Source organism: Podarcis tiliguerta, assembly GCF_965153285.1.
Source record: "Podarcis tiliguerta genome assembly, chromosome: 8".
NCBI lineage: Eukaryota > Metazoa > Chordata > Lepidosauria > Squamata > Lacertidae > Podarcis > Podarcis tiliguerta.
In genome coordinates this window covers 56,755,994-56,771,992 of record NC_139541.1, presented here as the reverse complement: position 1 = coordinate 56,771,992, position 15,999 = coordinate 56,755,994, and the positions used below count along the sequence as shown (strand labels likewise).

General features: G+C 44.7%; 1 protein-coding gene across 9 annotated transcripts in view; it reads right to left on the bottom strand.

Moving 5' to 3' along the window:
* The window catches only part of COL16A1 (collagen type XVI alpha 1 chain), a 123,672-nt gene that overhangs the window by 79,735 nt on the left and 27,938 nt on the right, over positions 1–15,999 (bottom strand). For 7 of the 9 annotated variants that reach the window (XM_083453071.1, XM_083453070.1, XM_083453073.1 and 4 more), the window contains exons 5-8: positions 9,124–9,247; positions 7,125–7,400; positions 4,163–4,243; positions 2,716–2,850 (exon numbers count right to left, since the gene is read on the bottom strand). In XM_083453071.1, the coding sequence (XP_083309197.1) occupies positions 2,716–2,850; positions 4,163–4,243; positions 7,125–7,400; positions 9,124–9,247 (616 nt within the window). The remainder of the gene's footprint in view (positions 1–2,715; positions 2,851–4,162; positions 4,244–7,124; positions 7,401–9,123; positions 9,248–15,999) is intronic. The other 2 variants (XM_083453077.1, XM_083453078.1) reach the window with 1 other exon arrangement.

The following is a 15,999-nucleotide window of genomic DNA, read 5'->3' as shown; positions in this document are numbered from 1 at the left end:
GAGCAACAGGGAAAGGAGGCCCATATGTGGGAGAAGGCAGTTCCATGTCAGAGAGTTCAGGAGGCTCATATGTGGGAGAAGGCAGTTCCAAGTCAGAACACAATGCCCCAGGGTCAGATTTACCTGCAGTTGGACAAAGATGTCCATGCCACTTCAGAATGAGGGGAATATCCAGCATGGTTTGCATCTTAATGCAAATCTACCCACTTCACGAAACAAGACATGAACTGATAGGCAGCTGTCCTTCAAAATGCAGACACAAATTATGATGCAGTTCTCCAACCAAAGAATGCACACAAAAGTGTATACTCACTAAGAGTGCCATGGTGGGTTGACCATCACATCCTGCTGGCTTTTGCTGGCCAGGGCAGAAGAAGTGGGCAGTGGTTTTAGTGACTTTTCAAAGCCATGCCAGTTCCAGGAGCCCTCTCTGCTAAATGGACTGGTTCAGAACCCAGTGGATCCATGGCTGGCCCTGCTGTGACCCAGCCACATTACAAATCATTTTGGGGTCCTATGCTGGTTATGACTAGCAGGAACACCACCACTTTCTATGGCTGGGAGTGGGGCTTCCAGGGCAATGGAGTCCCACAGAGACGTAGCCCAGCAGATGGCTGCATCTGTTGCCTCCTAACCCCCTTCAGCCACAAGGATCAGCATGTTAGGACTGTAGCCTAAGCTAATATTAAATCATCTGGATGTAAGCATCTATTGGCCCTACAATTCATCTCAAAACCAAATCAATGCCTCTACAAGATATGCTGAATTAAATGGGGGCTTTTCTATGTAAATAAAAGAAGCAGAATTTAATCATATATCAGATATGAATGCCTACACTTGAGCTATCAAAAACAGGAATGTTGTTCACCAGATGAAAGAAAACTTAAGTTATAGGACAGGAATCAAGCAGTCACTACACCTCTGGGAGAAGGTAAAAAAACTGTTTATGTACCAAGTGATTAAATAATAAAGTGTTTAAATGATTGATTAATCAATTCTGCTGCTGTTTTTAATCTGCCAAAGGTTGTGTTTTGCTTTTGTACTGATGTTTCCTTTTATATCATGTTTTTGTATTAAAAAATGTTGCAGACCCCCTTAAGAACCATCTTTGGTGAGCAGGGATGTAAATATTTCCATATTCTATCCATCATGTCAGCGCACAACTGGCTGGCAGTAGTCTCAGATGGTTTGGATTGCAACCTCTTGCTCCCCCCTTCCCAGTCCCTTCTCTGATGTGTATTTCTTCTCAGTAGGATGTGACAGTGAAAAATAAAATCCCTAAATTGGTAGCAAACATATTCCCAGCAAATGTTGAACGGATGACTGGTGTTTAATTCCAGCAATGCTCTCTCTATTCCATACTACAGTGGTGGTGGGAACAGGCAAATTAGTTTTCCATCAGTTGGACCATTAAATCTATCTCAGCAGAGGATTAAGACTGCACTGAGTCTCTACAATTTTCCGATTTGTGGATCAAAAGTACTTATTTTGATGGGTAATTTCCCCTCCCAAATACTTATCTTTTCTCAAAACCGTTGGGTGCCATTATTTATCCTGACTGCTGCTTCTGATAATGGTTACATGGGTGATCCCATCCAATCAGGAATCACACAGTAAATGGAACAATGCCATGGTACTATGTCCAACACAATGTGACTGGACATAAGCATTACCATTAGGCAGAGTGAGCCAGCTGCCTCAGGTGGCAGATTCTGTGGGTGGCAGCAAGATATTGGAGAACATGGCTATGCACACGCAATGGAGGTTTTCAGTGTTGTTTACGCAGGCTAACATTGCAATGGTTGTTCAGTAATGATCTCACAGCTTTTCTTCCACAATAAAATTCTTTCCACACAAATCCATCCTATTTAATCACATCGTATCAACCTAGCTGTCTGCTAGAGAGAAACAGGACTAGAAATTGCCAATGTTCACTTGTTCATTCCATGTCCAGAATGGAAATCAATCCAGCAAATGCAATTGCTATTCGCTGCTGTTGTTACTTTCAAACTGCAAATGATACGAAATCGATTGCATTTTCTCTCATTTGCATCATGTTTTCTTTACATTGAAATGAATGGATAACATAATGACAAGATGGAATTTACATAATTAACACAATATTGTCACAGCGGACAGTGAGAAGAATAACAGTTTATGCAGAAGACGAAATGTAGTAGAACGGAAACAGTGCCATTAGCAACAAAGGCAGGGTGAAACAGAAAACTATATCTTCATCTGTGCTGTCTGTACACATGCAACAAAAACCCATGAACCACAACTACCCCATATTTCCACAGTTTGGGCTGTACAGTTCCAGTAAATGGAATTCTCCAGAGGATTTCAAATCAATAACACTTTGTCTTATGTAATGCTTACAAATGCTCCACATACTTTAGCTTGTCATAACCATTACAATTTTCCAGGGAAGGACAGCATCACCAACCCCCAGATGGGAGACTGAGAGGCTTGCTTATGGCCATGTCCTGACTTCACAACAGGAACAAGATTTGAGCTAGTGGCTTCCTGATTCATAGCTCTACACCGGAGTGGTAGACTCCACATGTTGTGGACTCCAGCTCCCATCCTCCTTGACCAATGGCCATGCTGGCTGAGGCAGATGGGAGTTGTAGTTCCAAATGTCTGGAAGGCACCATGCTGGCTGCCCATGCTCTGGGCTATGCTAGTTCTTTCTTGCTGGTTGGTGTTCCTCACCTGCTTGCTTTGGGTCTCCTCCAAGCAGAAGCAGCGGGTGTAGACTTTGCCTTCAGTCTGAGGGTTGATCTCTATCAGGTCATTGCTCTGCATGACTTCCACATCCCGGCGAGTTTTAGATGCTTCGGGAAAGCACTGATGAAACAGGAAAGTATTGAAATAACTTTGGTGAGCAAGGCAGTTATCTCTTCATGGATCAGCATAGCCTGGGGTTTATAGCAGCGGTGGCTAACTTGTTTTGGTCCAAGGGTTGATTTTACCCTTGGCCAATCTCTGGGGGCTGCAAGCCACCCTACACTCCCTCATGCACTCAAACAGGTAGACAAGCCACCCATTGGCTGATCTGCATGCCCCCCTAAAACTACAAAATTATCACTCTGATGATCAGGAAGAAGATAGTTTTCATTTCCTATAAGGGAACTGGGCTCCACCCATGCTAGCACTGTGTCTACCTACAATTTTTCTTTTTCTTACTGCTGCCCAAATTGGTTGTGTCTGGAGAGCCCCAGAAAATTTGCTTGGGAACAAATACGGGTTAGTGACAGACCAGGAACTGGGAGACCAAAGTTTATGGCTCAAGACTTTTCAGCCTGGTGGGCTGGATCCTCACTTCCCTCAACCATCATGGGCCATTTTGACAGGTGTGTCATCAGGTGGCAACTTCCAAGTTGCTAGCTTTCAGTCCCAAACAGCTGGTTGGTGCTGACAGCAGCCCTGCTTGCCAAAGAACAAACAGGATTACATTTTAAGCTCCCGAGTATTCCCTTGCAAGCCGTGTCTTTATGAGGTGCCCACCTGATGTCATGTGTGGTGTCAGGTGTGGTGTCAGGTGTGGGGCGTGGTTTGGGGAAAACAGCCTTGAGGGCCAAATTACGACTGAATCCTGTAGGCCTGATTAGGCCCATGGGCAGGGGGTTCCTCACCACTGAATTTATGGGCACAATGAGGCTGTACTATTTGAACAAGATCAGAGCATGTTGAGAAGTAAGTAGAGGGGAATGACTGCATAGACGTGAAAGTGAAGGTTTTCTGAAGCAAAAACCACACCGACATTGTTTCAAATAACTATCCCACCCCCCCCCCAAAAAAATTAAAAAATAACTATCCCAAACAGGCAGCAGGTGTCAACATATTATCAGATCCACCCAAAAAAAGCATAGCAGTTTTTACATGCAAGTTGCTATGTAACTGAGTAGATTGCATCTACAATGCAAGATCACATCTATATCAATTGCTGCTGTTGCCTGTGGTTTTGAATGGGGAACCTGATGCACCACTGTAGATAATAAAAACCTGCAGAACAGATAGCAGTGCTTTCAACTCTAGAAAAGTTGTCTGACAGCTTTTGTGGATAAATGTCTCAGTCCTACAACCTCAGCATGAGGAAATGCAGGAGCACACACATAAACAGAAGTGACAGCTTTTGCATATCTGCAGTATTACTCACCCCGTTATCAGAGATCTCACAGCATCCCTCATGCATTGCCATGGCTGGGTCACAATAAATGTGAAGCTGCTGAATGTCAAACTGCAAACAAAGAAACAAGCAAACTGTTATAGGGTGGAGATCCAATATCCACCCTGGTTCTTCAGATCCTGGAGAAGAGGCCTCAGCCAGCCCTTCACTTAAGCATGGGAAATCATAGTGGTACAAGTACACATCCCACTGGAGGAATGAGCAGAAGTGACCCACCAGGTGGGGCGGTGCCATTATGCTAACTTCCCACCAGTTGTGTCCCAGTTGCTTCCCAAGAAAGAGAAGGCAAAGGTGGCAGGGAGTCCAATGTAGTGAAAATGCACTGGCAGAGCCAATCTGGTGCCCCTGTCTATGCATCTGCAGCCCCCATGCCATCTTCCCTGCTCAGCAAGTGACAGTGACATACCTGCTGGGCTCCACCATACCTGGCAAGCTTCTTCTGGGCACGAGAAATGGCAGGGTGAGCTACCTATTGTCTGTACGTTTTCAGACACCTGCCTCTCAAATGGTTTCTGGTGAAGGGTTGGCAGGTCTTGGGCTTGGTTCTGAGAATGAGGTTCTATATATTATCCTCAGGACCTCTCCTCTTCCAAGGCAGCACATTTCCCCTCAAGGCCATCAAGTAGGCACAAATTGCCACCTTTAAATGTTGGCCTAGGAGTTTTGGAGCAGCATTATTTTAAAGTTCTACTTAAGAAGAAAACAACACCACACATTCTGAAAGAGGAAATAGTGTATGTGAAATATTTTCTTTGGTGCTTCTCCAAATTCCCCAGTGGCATTGCCACAGTGGGATAAATGTGTGGGGAGAGAAATCCCCTCTCCAAAAAGGAACTGTCACTTCCAATTCTATTATAGGAAAAGAGAGAACAATCAGAAATCCTGATCTTGGCAGGGTAATTGCCTCATTTTGACCTCTTCGCAACTGTGCACATGAATTGGAAGTGGGGTCAGGGTTGGGGGCTGAAATCTGGCACATGTGGAACTGTGCTTATGGGTCAGTACATCTATTCATTTATTGCATTTAAATATCACCTTCCTTTTATCAAGGAAATTAAGGCAGGATACATGAGGGTCCTCAGGCAGTCTCCCACACAGGCATTGACCAGAGCTAGATCTGCTTAGTGTCAGCAAGGCTGCTATGGCATCATTTGCCCTACGGCCATAGGGAAATCCCACAAAGACATACTCTAGGTATCTGGAGTCTAAGCAAAACTCCGAAGCTTCTAACAGCTCAGTAGTTACCTCAACAATTGCACAGGGCCCAAATTACTGAATTCCCAGCACTGCCATTTTACTTCACCAGCCCTGCTCCCAACATACACACCCTGGAAAATGGCATAATTAAAATGTCAGAATTCAGGGGTGCAGGCCTAGAGCTCCACTCAACACCAAGAGCTTCACATGGCTATTAACCATGATGGCCATGTAGTGTCTCCAATATCAGAGGCACTGTGCCTCATAAGAATGGAAGAACAGCCTACTGGACGAAGCCAATGGCCTATCTAGTCCACAATCTTATTATCACAGTGGCTAACCAGATACTTGTGGGAAACCTGCAGGGAGGATCTGAGAGACAAGAGCACTTTCCCCTCCTTGGGTTTCCAGAAACAGGTATTCAGAAGTATTATTGCCTCCAGCCATGGAGGTACAGCATAACCATCATGGCTTGTAACTGTTATTAGCCTTAGCCAGTATATATTTCCCCACTCACTTTCTCCATGCCATGAATAATTTTTGACACCTCCATCATATCACCTTTTAATGGCCTTCTCTCTGAACTATAAAATCCCAAATGTTGCAGCCTTTTCTCACTGGGGATTCACACTCCATCCCCTTGATCATTTTGGGGGGAGTAGTGGTCTTGCACTCAGGGTCTACTTATGGGCTTCCTGTAGGGGCATCTGGTTGGCTACAGTGAAAACAAACTGCTGGACTGGGAGAGACTTTGGTTCATCCAGCAGCCAGGCTCTTCTTATGTTCTCATGTTCGAGGCCACCCCACAGTCCATTCTAGCTGATGCTGGGAAGCAGCTAGCAGCAGTAGAAGTGACCAGTTACATCCTCAACCAGCATTATAACAGCAGCCTGGTGGTGGTGGCAGTAGTCCTCGCCAAGGCCCGAAACCTTGCCCAAGAATTTTGTATGCTGGCTTCTGGCTTAGAACAGGATTTGCTAAAGCTCCCTGATTTATTGCAGAATGCACTTACACCAAAATAGCTTCATTTGTTGTTAATTATGCATTGGCTGATCAGCTCAAGCGTTTCAAAATCTCTTCCTGGAAATATATAGTCATTTCTTGCTCTATCACCATGCAGATTCTCTAGTGGTAGAAGATCTGCTCTGAATGCAGCAGGTCCCAGGTTCAATCCTTACTATCTGCAGGTAGGATTGAGTTAGGGTGAGAGAGAGCTCCTGCCTGTCACTGTAGATGGGGAACCTCTGACCTGCATCGGCCTGGCACAAATCACAAAAAGGAAACCCCCAAAGAATAAAATCAGCCTAGCTCATAGCTTTGTCTTGAAGCTCAAAGGCAACCTAGCTTAGTGGCCTCAATCCTGACACCAATTCCTGTTCTCTGGGGAGTGAGGGAGAATCCCGTACAGACAGAAGTTTCAATAGAACTGAATTTTGTGTAAAGTGAACTTTTGGACAATTTGGAGGTTCTTTCTTCTTAGAAATGTAAGATTAGCAAAAAGTATGCATGTCACCTATGGTAGAATGCCAGGACAAACCTGAAGGTTTATGAGAGGTTCCCGGTGAAGCTTAACACTTTTTAAAAATGTTAGCAACATTCCTTAGAGTTGGGGGTGTCTTCATAGGTACCAATGTGTGTTTGAGCCCAACTAGGTTTGAGAAAAGGCCAAGCAGCCCCAAAATGGAGAGATGGCCTGCTTGCCGCAGCTTGCTCACAAAGCCCCACCATGACTCACTGTGACAGGAGCACCCTGCACGGCATCCAATCCAACAAATGCGTTGCCTTCCCTGGCCAGGTGTCGGCGGGGTTGCAGTGGCTTGGAGGAGATGTAGCTGCAGTCGATGTGGATGGAAACCACTTGGCTTTGGATGCTAAGGACCATTTTGTGCCACTTCAAGTCGAAAAGGGCGGAGACCCCTTTTCCGGCAAAGATGGCGCTGACAAACTCCTTGTCCTGGCCCTTGGCTTGGAACTCCAGGCTCTGCTCTTTGCTGTTGATCCCCAGGGAGAGCTGAGGGGGTGAAAGGAGACGGCGCTGACTATGAGAATGTTCTAGAAAGAGAGGCAGAGAGGAAAGGCATGAGGGGAGACAGGGAGACAGAAAGATGAAGAAAGCACACTAAACAGAGAGATACTAGGATTGTGGCAGCAGCAGGCAAGCTGAGAGAAGACTTGTGATTCTTTTTCGCCAGGGCAGTCTTCCCTCTGGTCCATACACCCTTTATTATGAAATGGGTCAAATCTAATGTTGCAGACCATCAGATCCCACAACACAAGTGGCATCTATGTCATACTATGAATCATTGTCTGTTTTAGCTCTATATTATTTTTTATTAAAGGAAGTGACAGATATAAAATGCAGTTATATTATCATAAAGAACACAGAATGATAAATGTGGTCTCGATGAGAGAGGAATGAGAGGAATGCTTTATTATTATCATTAACTTGGATCAGCATGTTTTCTGAAATAACTTCTTGAGAAAAACAGTTAGTTTAGCCATTTGAGATATTCCATATTGTTATGAGTTTGTGGGGAACCGGATCCCCCTCAATTCCTGTGTCTAATAAAAGTTAGGATTAATCAATGCTTGGAGGATTAAACTGAAACTTTAAATAGCTGGAGTCCGCTTTCCCTGTCCAGGAAGCCACCTGGGAGAGGAACCCTCAAGGGGAACAAAGCTAATAATGGCTCTTCCCACCTGCCAAAATGGCTCAGGTGGGAAGCAACCAGCCAGATCCAGTGCTCTGCCCATGCCCAGGTCACACTCCCACGCTAGCTTTCAATGGTGAAAGCACAACACAAGGCCAGTCTAGGAGGCTCACTTCTATGGCAAGGATCCTCCTCATGGGCAGCAGCTTAGGCTTGAACTGTGATTCAGACAAGAAGGGGCTGGCTAGGTTTGCTGGACCAGCAGCACCAAACGAGGGGAATTACAAGTGAGGATTCAGATCCTTGGGAAGGTCTCAGTGACATAGTCATCCCAGCACTCCACTCTTTCCCCTCCTACATCACTCAGGTGAACTGAGTCCACTTCACTTCTGTGGCAGCTTCACCTCCAAGCCTGGCACCCTCTGCAGCACTGCGAGAGCCTAGCTCTAGCTTATCCTCTCAGGAGGAGCCTACTGCTCAGTCTGGTTTGGAGCCACCACTGTGGGTTCCTCCATTGCCTGGGTTGGGGCCTTGGAGGGGTGATCTTGCCCTGGAGGCATAGAAGGCTCCAGCCCACTCTTGGTCTTTACGGGAGCAACTTGCTTACTTGGGAGCTTTCCATAATGTTGCCTTGCCCCATTAGAGCAATCTCCCACCATTTAATGACCTCCAGATATTTAGGACAACAATTCCCACCATCCCTAACCACTGACCATGTCAGCTGGGGCTGATGGGAATTAAAGCCCACAACATCTGGAGAGCACCCATTTTGAGAAGGCTGCATGTGCCACATTTCCAGGGTGAAAGAAAGATAGGTGGGCATGGGTGCAGATAGCAACTGCATAGGTGGCGACAGCTTTTGGAATCTACAAGGTAGAGCAGCTCCACTGGCAACTTTGCCCATGTGGATCAGGTGGGTAACAGATCCACTTGTTCCTTGTTCCTCCACTTGATCTGATTAAGCTTGGGGCTGGCAGAAGGAGAATAGGAAGCTGGTTGCCCTAAGTGGAAAGAAGAGGCACATGATAGGACAGAAAGAGCCAAGAGGCCCTGGAAAGGATGCACCATGCTAGTGTGGTATACCTGGGGGTACCCCTGACGATCAGTGGCCTGGAAGAGGTACCAGTTCTCTTTGCTGGTCTGTTTCTTCAAGAGTAGAGTCACCACCAGGGTGAATTCATCAGGCAAGCCCCGGGGGAACAGCTGTCTGGGAACAAAGAGGAGGGGAGAGATGTGAGGAAAGGGAGGCAGCCATGGGGGGCAGGCAAGAAAGCTCTAGAAAGGCAATACAGCAATTCATGACATCATTCCCATGGTGGGACATTTTGCCTCAAGGACAATGCTGGATGCCCAGGGGCAGCCATGCCAGTGAAAGTAGTGATAGCAGGCGGGTCTTTTGCTCGGGATGCGTATGTGTGTGTAAAGAAATGAAAAGGGGGGAAAATCATAGGAAAATAGAAACCACAGTCACCTGCTCCCCCCCACCCCCCAACACACAAAATGGAAAAGAATAACAAAAACCCTTGACAATATATTACACCATAATCTTGTCATCCTTGCTAGAACTGAATTCAAAACGGTGTAAAAGCACAATACATTTTGACGTAACCCTGAATCCTTGCTGTATTTAATAAATGGCTGCCAATTTGTTGCTAATTTATCTTGTCTTTGTCTTTTCTCTTTCATTTTGATGTAATCAGTTAACTTGGCCGTTGAGGTAAACTCCCACATTTATGGGAGTCACCTCGTATTGAGTTCATGGTTTATAAGTAGCCTTATAAATTATTATTTTGTTTCTACGGTTATTTATGAACTGCCAGTTGATAAGAAAAATATTGTGGTGGTGTGCACCAAAAAGTTCAGTAAAAAATCATGGATGAAACATCATAAAACATAGATCACTAGTCTGACTCACTATAAAGCAGCCTCCTCTTTGCAAATACACCAAGCAGACACTGAATCAAAGCTTGCACCTTATTTTCAAGGAGACTAATTAAACAATCACAGAAAATGTTGGGAAAGATACGTATCAGTCCATAAGAACACGTATGCTCGCGCACATATTAGATGGAAATGAAACTTTAATTGGCAGATTAATCAACAACAGCTGTAGTTTATTCAGTGGGGTGGGGGTCCCCTTTCATTGTGAATGTTCAATTTCTGTCGGGGTGTTGTTGTTGTTTTGCAGCTATTTTGGCTCTGGTGACTTATGGAAAGAAAAAGAACATATTAACAATGACCTTTCTCTCTAATGAGTGCTCACTTTTGTTTATTAAGCAGTAAACTATCTTTCACTTTCTTCATTTTTTTCCAAAAAAGGCATCCATGTGCAATATGCCAATTTATTTTAATTAACGTTAATATATCTAAAGACAGATGATTACTCAAAGGATTTGTGGTTAATTGGTCAGCCTATAATAAATCCCTTCTACCAGCCCACTAAATCATTTCTTACTGCAAGCATAATGTGGGTTCCAGTTGAGTTTCCTTTCTTTCATGCAAAAAAAAATCATAAAAATATATTAACAAAGAAAATCTACAATACAATTCTAAAAACAACAAAGCAGCAATGAAATGGAATAATAAAACACAGAAGGAACATTAAATTAGAATTCATTCTCTGGGGGCTCTAATTAATTCAGAGCTGCACCTCAGAATGAAATGGTCATAACAGCCTGCTTAATAGAGGACAAAGAAGGGGTTGGGCAAAGATTTCTTGGGGTCAGTACCAACTAGGCCTTGTCTCCCATCACCTCAACAGGCTTGGGAACAATGAGAAGGGGCTATGAGGGTCATCTAACCCTAAAAACCCCCCACGTGGAAATCTTTTGCTCAATGTGGGGCTTGAACACATGACCCTGAAGTTACGAGTCTTGTCTTCTGCCGACTGAGCTATGTATCATGTAAGGGCCACACGGAGCTGCAATTCCCAGCACCCTCAACAATTCCCGGATTCTTAGTGGGGAAACTTATAGTGTAAATGTGTCTCAGATGGAGCTCTCAATGATGTTCATTCCTGAGAACTCTTGCTAGCCCCAGACCCTTCCAGAACAGATTTATGCAACAGCCAAGGTGCCTGTTTTTGCTTATTTCCCTCTCCTCTTCCTTACCCCTCAAGTACCACCATGTCTATAACACTGTAACTCATTATTTTAAATCATGAAACAATGCGGGTGTGTTGACAGTATATAAAATTAGAAATAGATGAAAACAAGAGGCAAAGCTTCCCTCATTATCGTGGACACCACTAAAGTACCCTCTGGCCATGCTCAAAGGCACAGTGGCTCTGTCAGATAGGAAAGGAGGTAACCCTAAAAACCATTTAGAAGCTTCTTCCCCCAAAAAAACCCCCATAAATAACACTTTAAAAGGATTACTATAATGAGGTCATGGTAGACACAGAGCGAGTCCAACAATTTTGCTCCAGTAGCAACAGCAACCACTAACATCTGTGTTCATTTCTCAGGACATTCAAAAAGAAAAACAGCAGCAACAACAACCCATATCCAGTCCAGACAGAATCAGGAGATTTGGAAGCCAAGCAGAGCAGGAATCAATTTCATCTGTGGAATCCATCCTACTATTGCAACATTCATTGCCCACCAGTGACCAATTCTTGGGCTTGGTCAACACCAGTTATTTATGCCAAGTTTTTCCACTACAGAGACTTCCCCTTGCACCACATGGTCTTTGTAGAGGTGCGTCAGGAATGAGCTGTTATTTGGATGCTAGACAGAGGTCAGAATCAGGGCCCTTTTAAGAGGTGAAGTTCTGCCACCAGGGATGGGAGAGAAATTCAATTCTGTTCGCATGGAAAGGCAAACCTACCTAATTCACACTATGTGATACAATACAGGCACTGAAATGTAGCCATCCCTCAAAATCCATACTTTTTGGAATTTTGCAGTCCAGTTCTTCAAGCAGACAATGTTTGCAAAAATTCAGTCATTGGGGGAAAGGGTGCATAATGGCAAAGAACATATTACTGAAAATAACATGCAAACATACCGTATATTAGGATAAATTGCTTGCAAAATATGTATGTTAGTCAAACTATATACAGAAATGTATTCGTTAGGATAAATTTGCACTAAAAGGCTTATTACTTTTCATGAGGATATTTTTAAAAAATAATAATAATCACAAATTGTTCTAGAAATATGGAGAACTGAATTTAAGATTGGAAAAATGAGAAACCGAGAGAAGCGAAATTGACAGATTTTTCTATCCCCAACTGACAGGGGCCTTTAAAACATCAGACCTGCCACCAAACAATGGAGACATCATGGCAGGGCAGGAAAGCTATTTCAAAAATTCTCTACATCAGAATTTTTTCATAGACTTTGGAGTATACAGTCCTGTACAGTGGTACCTCGGGTTACATACGCTTCAGGTTACAGACTCCGTTAACCCAGAAATAGTGCTTCAGGTTAAGAACTTTGCTTCAGGATAAGAACTGAAATTGTGCTCTGGCGGCGCGGCGGCAGCAGGAGGCCCCATTAGCTAAAGTGGTGCTTCAGGTTAAGAACAGTTTCAGGTTAAGAACGGACCTCCGGAACAAATTAAGTCGTAACCGGAGGTACCACTGTACATATAAATAAGTGCATGCAAATTTTGCACAAACCTATGCCCTCTTTTTTCTGATAATGGATTTTCTCTTATTTGGTAAAACATAAATCACCACCCTATCTTAATATGAGCATATTTTTTTCATAATACTCCCCCCTTTAGCATAAACGTCTACCCTATCTATGTTCGATTGTTTGCATGGTTTCATTTACAGTTCTTTGGGTACATTTAAAAAAAAGAAAAATCCCTGATGCACACGGGTGCATTGATGAGACATTACACAACAGTATACCTGATGTGACAAAGCACATGGTTGGATCAAGATCATTTTGTGGAGTGTTCCATTAAGATGCAAGTAAGTAATGTACGTAAAACACTACACCACTCAAAGCAAAACTGGAGCTGCTCTCCCTAAAGCTGACCCCACCTCCCTCCAGATGTTTTGAGATTACAATTCCCATCAACCCTGACCACTGGTCCTGCTAGCTAGGGATCATGGGACTTGTAGGCCAAAAACATCTGGAGGGCCGAGGTTGAGGAAGCCTGAGGTAGGAGGGAAAAGGCAAGGTTGGAGAGAAGTAGGTGGTGGCTGTGGTGGAGGAGGAGCAGGTGGTGGTAGTAGCCATGGTGAGCAGTGTGCTCGTCAGGGCCTAGATCTGCCACCGCTCTCAACTGTCCCCCGGTCTGCCACCTGAGACAACTGCCTCACCCCACCTCATAGGCAGGCCGGCCCTGGAGGGGTGGTGCTGATTTCTCAGTTTTTGGTGGTTTGCATCAGTGGTGGTTTGCATCAGTGGTGGTTTGCAGCTGTGGAGAAAGATGCAGATGAAAAGAGGGAAGAGAAAGCAGGGGAGAAGCTGCCCCTGAGCCAATTCTGATGTTAATTTTAGAAATTCTCCCCAGTCAAGGAATGCAGGAGGAATTGTAGACGGAGCAAAGGAAAGCATCAGATCAATAAGTGAACGGAGCTGGGAAAATCCTCTTATCCCTAGCCAGAGGCACGATAAACAGTCTGAGATTTTTCTTTCTCTCTGCTTAGGGCTGCTAACACAGGGAGAGGTCGTCAAGCATCTGCCAGGCCAATAGACATGGTTGGTGGGCCACATTTGCATTGACTTCATCAAAATTATCGGCAATAATGGAGATCAGGCTGCATAACTTGTGACTTGCCCCCCACCCAGGCTGAAAGCAATTTCACAGAATCCTGCATGGAGGCTCCACATGAGTTGGATAAACTGCCAAGCTGGGAATGCAAAGAAAAGGATGTAGATGGAGGGGACAAGCACTTTGCATGCAGCAGGAGCAGGAGCTGAAATCTCCCTGCTTTGAACGCACCACAGACTGGCAGGCGTGCCAATGCCACACTTCGCTAGCCCATTGCCGCTGCTGTTTTTCCTAACCTGGAAAATAACTCTGAGTTCTTTCCACTGTTGACTTGCAGCAGCAAAGAATTCTGATAAGAGAGTCTCGCAGGCCAGAGTAAAGAGTAGTGCCTGGTGATGGGGGAGAACGATAGCAGCCTTCGCAAAAAAAGAAGAACTGCACAGACGGTTTCCTCATCAGTCTCAGTGTGTGGGTGGAGAGCTTTTCTGTCCCCTGGTCTCAGGCTCCCCTACCCAGCAAAGGAATGAGACCAGAACTAATACTTGTTGGCCCCTGCACCTCTGGCATTGCCATTGTACCGGATGCACATTGATCTCCTTGTTGTCTTCTTGGAAGCCCTGCTCCAGGTCGTTTGTCTTTCATTTGCTCCTCTCTCTGTGTTTATTGTGGGGTCATCGTGCCTGGCTCATGAATCACCAAGGCAAAACAAGAACCAGCAGAAGGAGATCATAACAGAGGCGCCCTCGGCTAGCCAAGCGTTTAAACAAACACACCTATTCCCAACTGCCATAGCGCCCATCCCTACATTAAGAAACTGTTTAAAAACTGTCAATGAAGATAAAGAGAGAGGGAGAAAGAGAGAGAGAGAGGGAAACCCCAAGGGACTCAAAGGAAATGTTTTGGCACTGTCAAATTCAAAAAGGAAAGGCAAATAAATCTCTCCACTGTCTAATTTCAGATTCACTCCACAGTTTGGTTCCAGCCACTGCTCACCAAAGGCTCTGCCCTAGAGCTTCTTCTCCACCTTAGGCCCCACACTATGAACTGAGAGATAAGAGATAGCACAGTAGCCATGTTAAGCAATCCACTATTTTCTCAGACTCCCTTTTATAATAAAGCAATAATAATACTGACTTGCCTTACAGGGGTGTTATATTGTGTAAAATTTTTAAAATATACTTGAAATATGGAAATATATGCATATGGACTTGCTTGTAATCTATTATTTGCTTCTGAACTCCTACTTATGTGCTGACCAATGAAACCTGTTAGGATGGCAAGACAGGGACTTCTCAGTGGTGGCCCTGCGGCACCCCTTGCTTGGACCCTTCAATTCTGGCATTCAAGAAAGCTTAAACATTTATACATATATTTTTAGTTATTGCCATTTCTTAAAGGAGTTTCGGTGACTGAAATCAGAATTCAGTTGTAAGATTTTCCATGGACTCCCTCTTTTTCTTTGTCTTTGTCTTCTTTTGGCCCTCACCGTTGTTTCCTTTGAAGCTGGTACTATCTGAGTGGTCCTACTCCACATGTGCCTCTGAGAGGTGACTGCACGCCTTCTGCAGACAACTACAGACTTGTCTTCTTTGGAACAGAACAAAAGCGGCAATTGCTAAGAAGGCGGAGGGGAGGGGAGCACTCTGAAAGGAGAGCCACGGCAACTGTTCTGCCGTGCACCAGCTATTTCCAATGCCCTCAAATCCTTTGTAGCAGAGCCTCCTTCCCTGAAGGCTGAATTCCAGGTGTCTGAATGAGCATTAAAGCAAAGTACCATCATACATGCTGGAATATATTTGTGTTGGATGTTGGTGGCACCATCGGGATCTACGCAGTCACTAGCCTCTTTTCTGCCATGCCACATTTTCCAAGCGTGGGTGGGGCAGATGCTCTGGCTTAGTGGTTGCAGGGAAAACTGTGTCAGGAACCCCAAGGTGCTTGAATTAGTGTTGCGATCATCCTCTGCTCTTTTCCTCTTGGCTTTTCGTTTTGTTGAAAATACTTCTTTAGTGGGCACTGAAGACCCAAACATGGTGGCTTAAGTAAACTTTACCAAAGAAAATAGGAAGAGCCTGCTGGATCAGGCCAATGGCCCCTGAAATCCAGCATCCTGTTCTCACTGTGGCCAACCACATTACTGTGGGAAATCCACAAGCAGGATTCAAGCACAGGTGAACTCTCTCCTGATGTGGTTTCCAGCAACTGGTGTTCAGAAGCCTCCAGCCATGGAGGCAGAGAGCATAGTAGCCATCAATAGCCCACTCCAGCATGAATTTGTCCAATTCT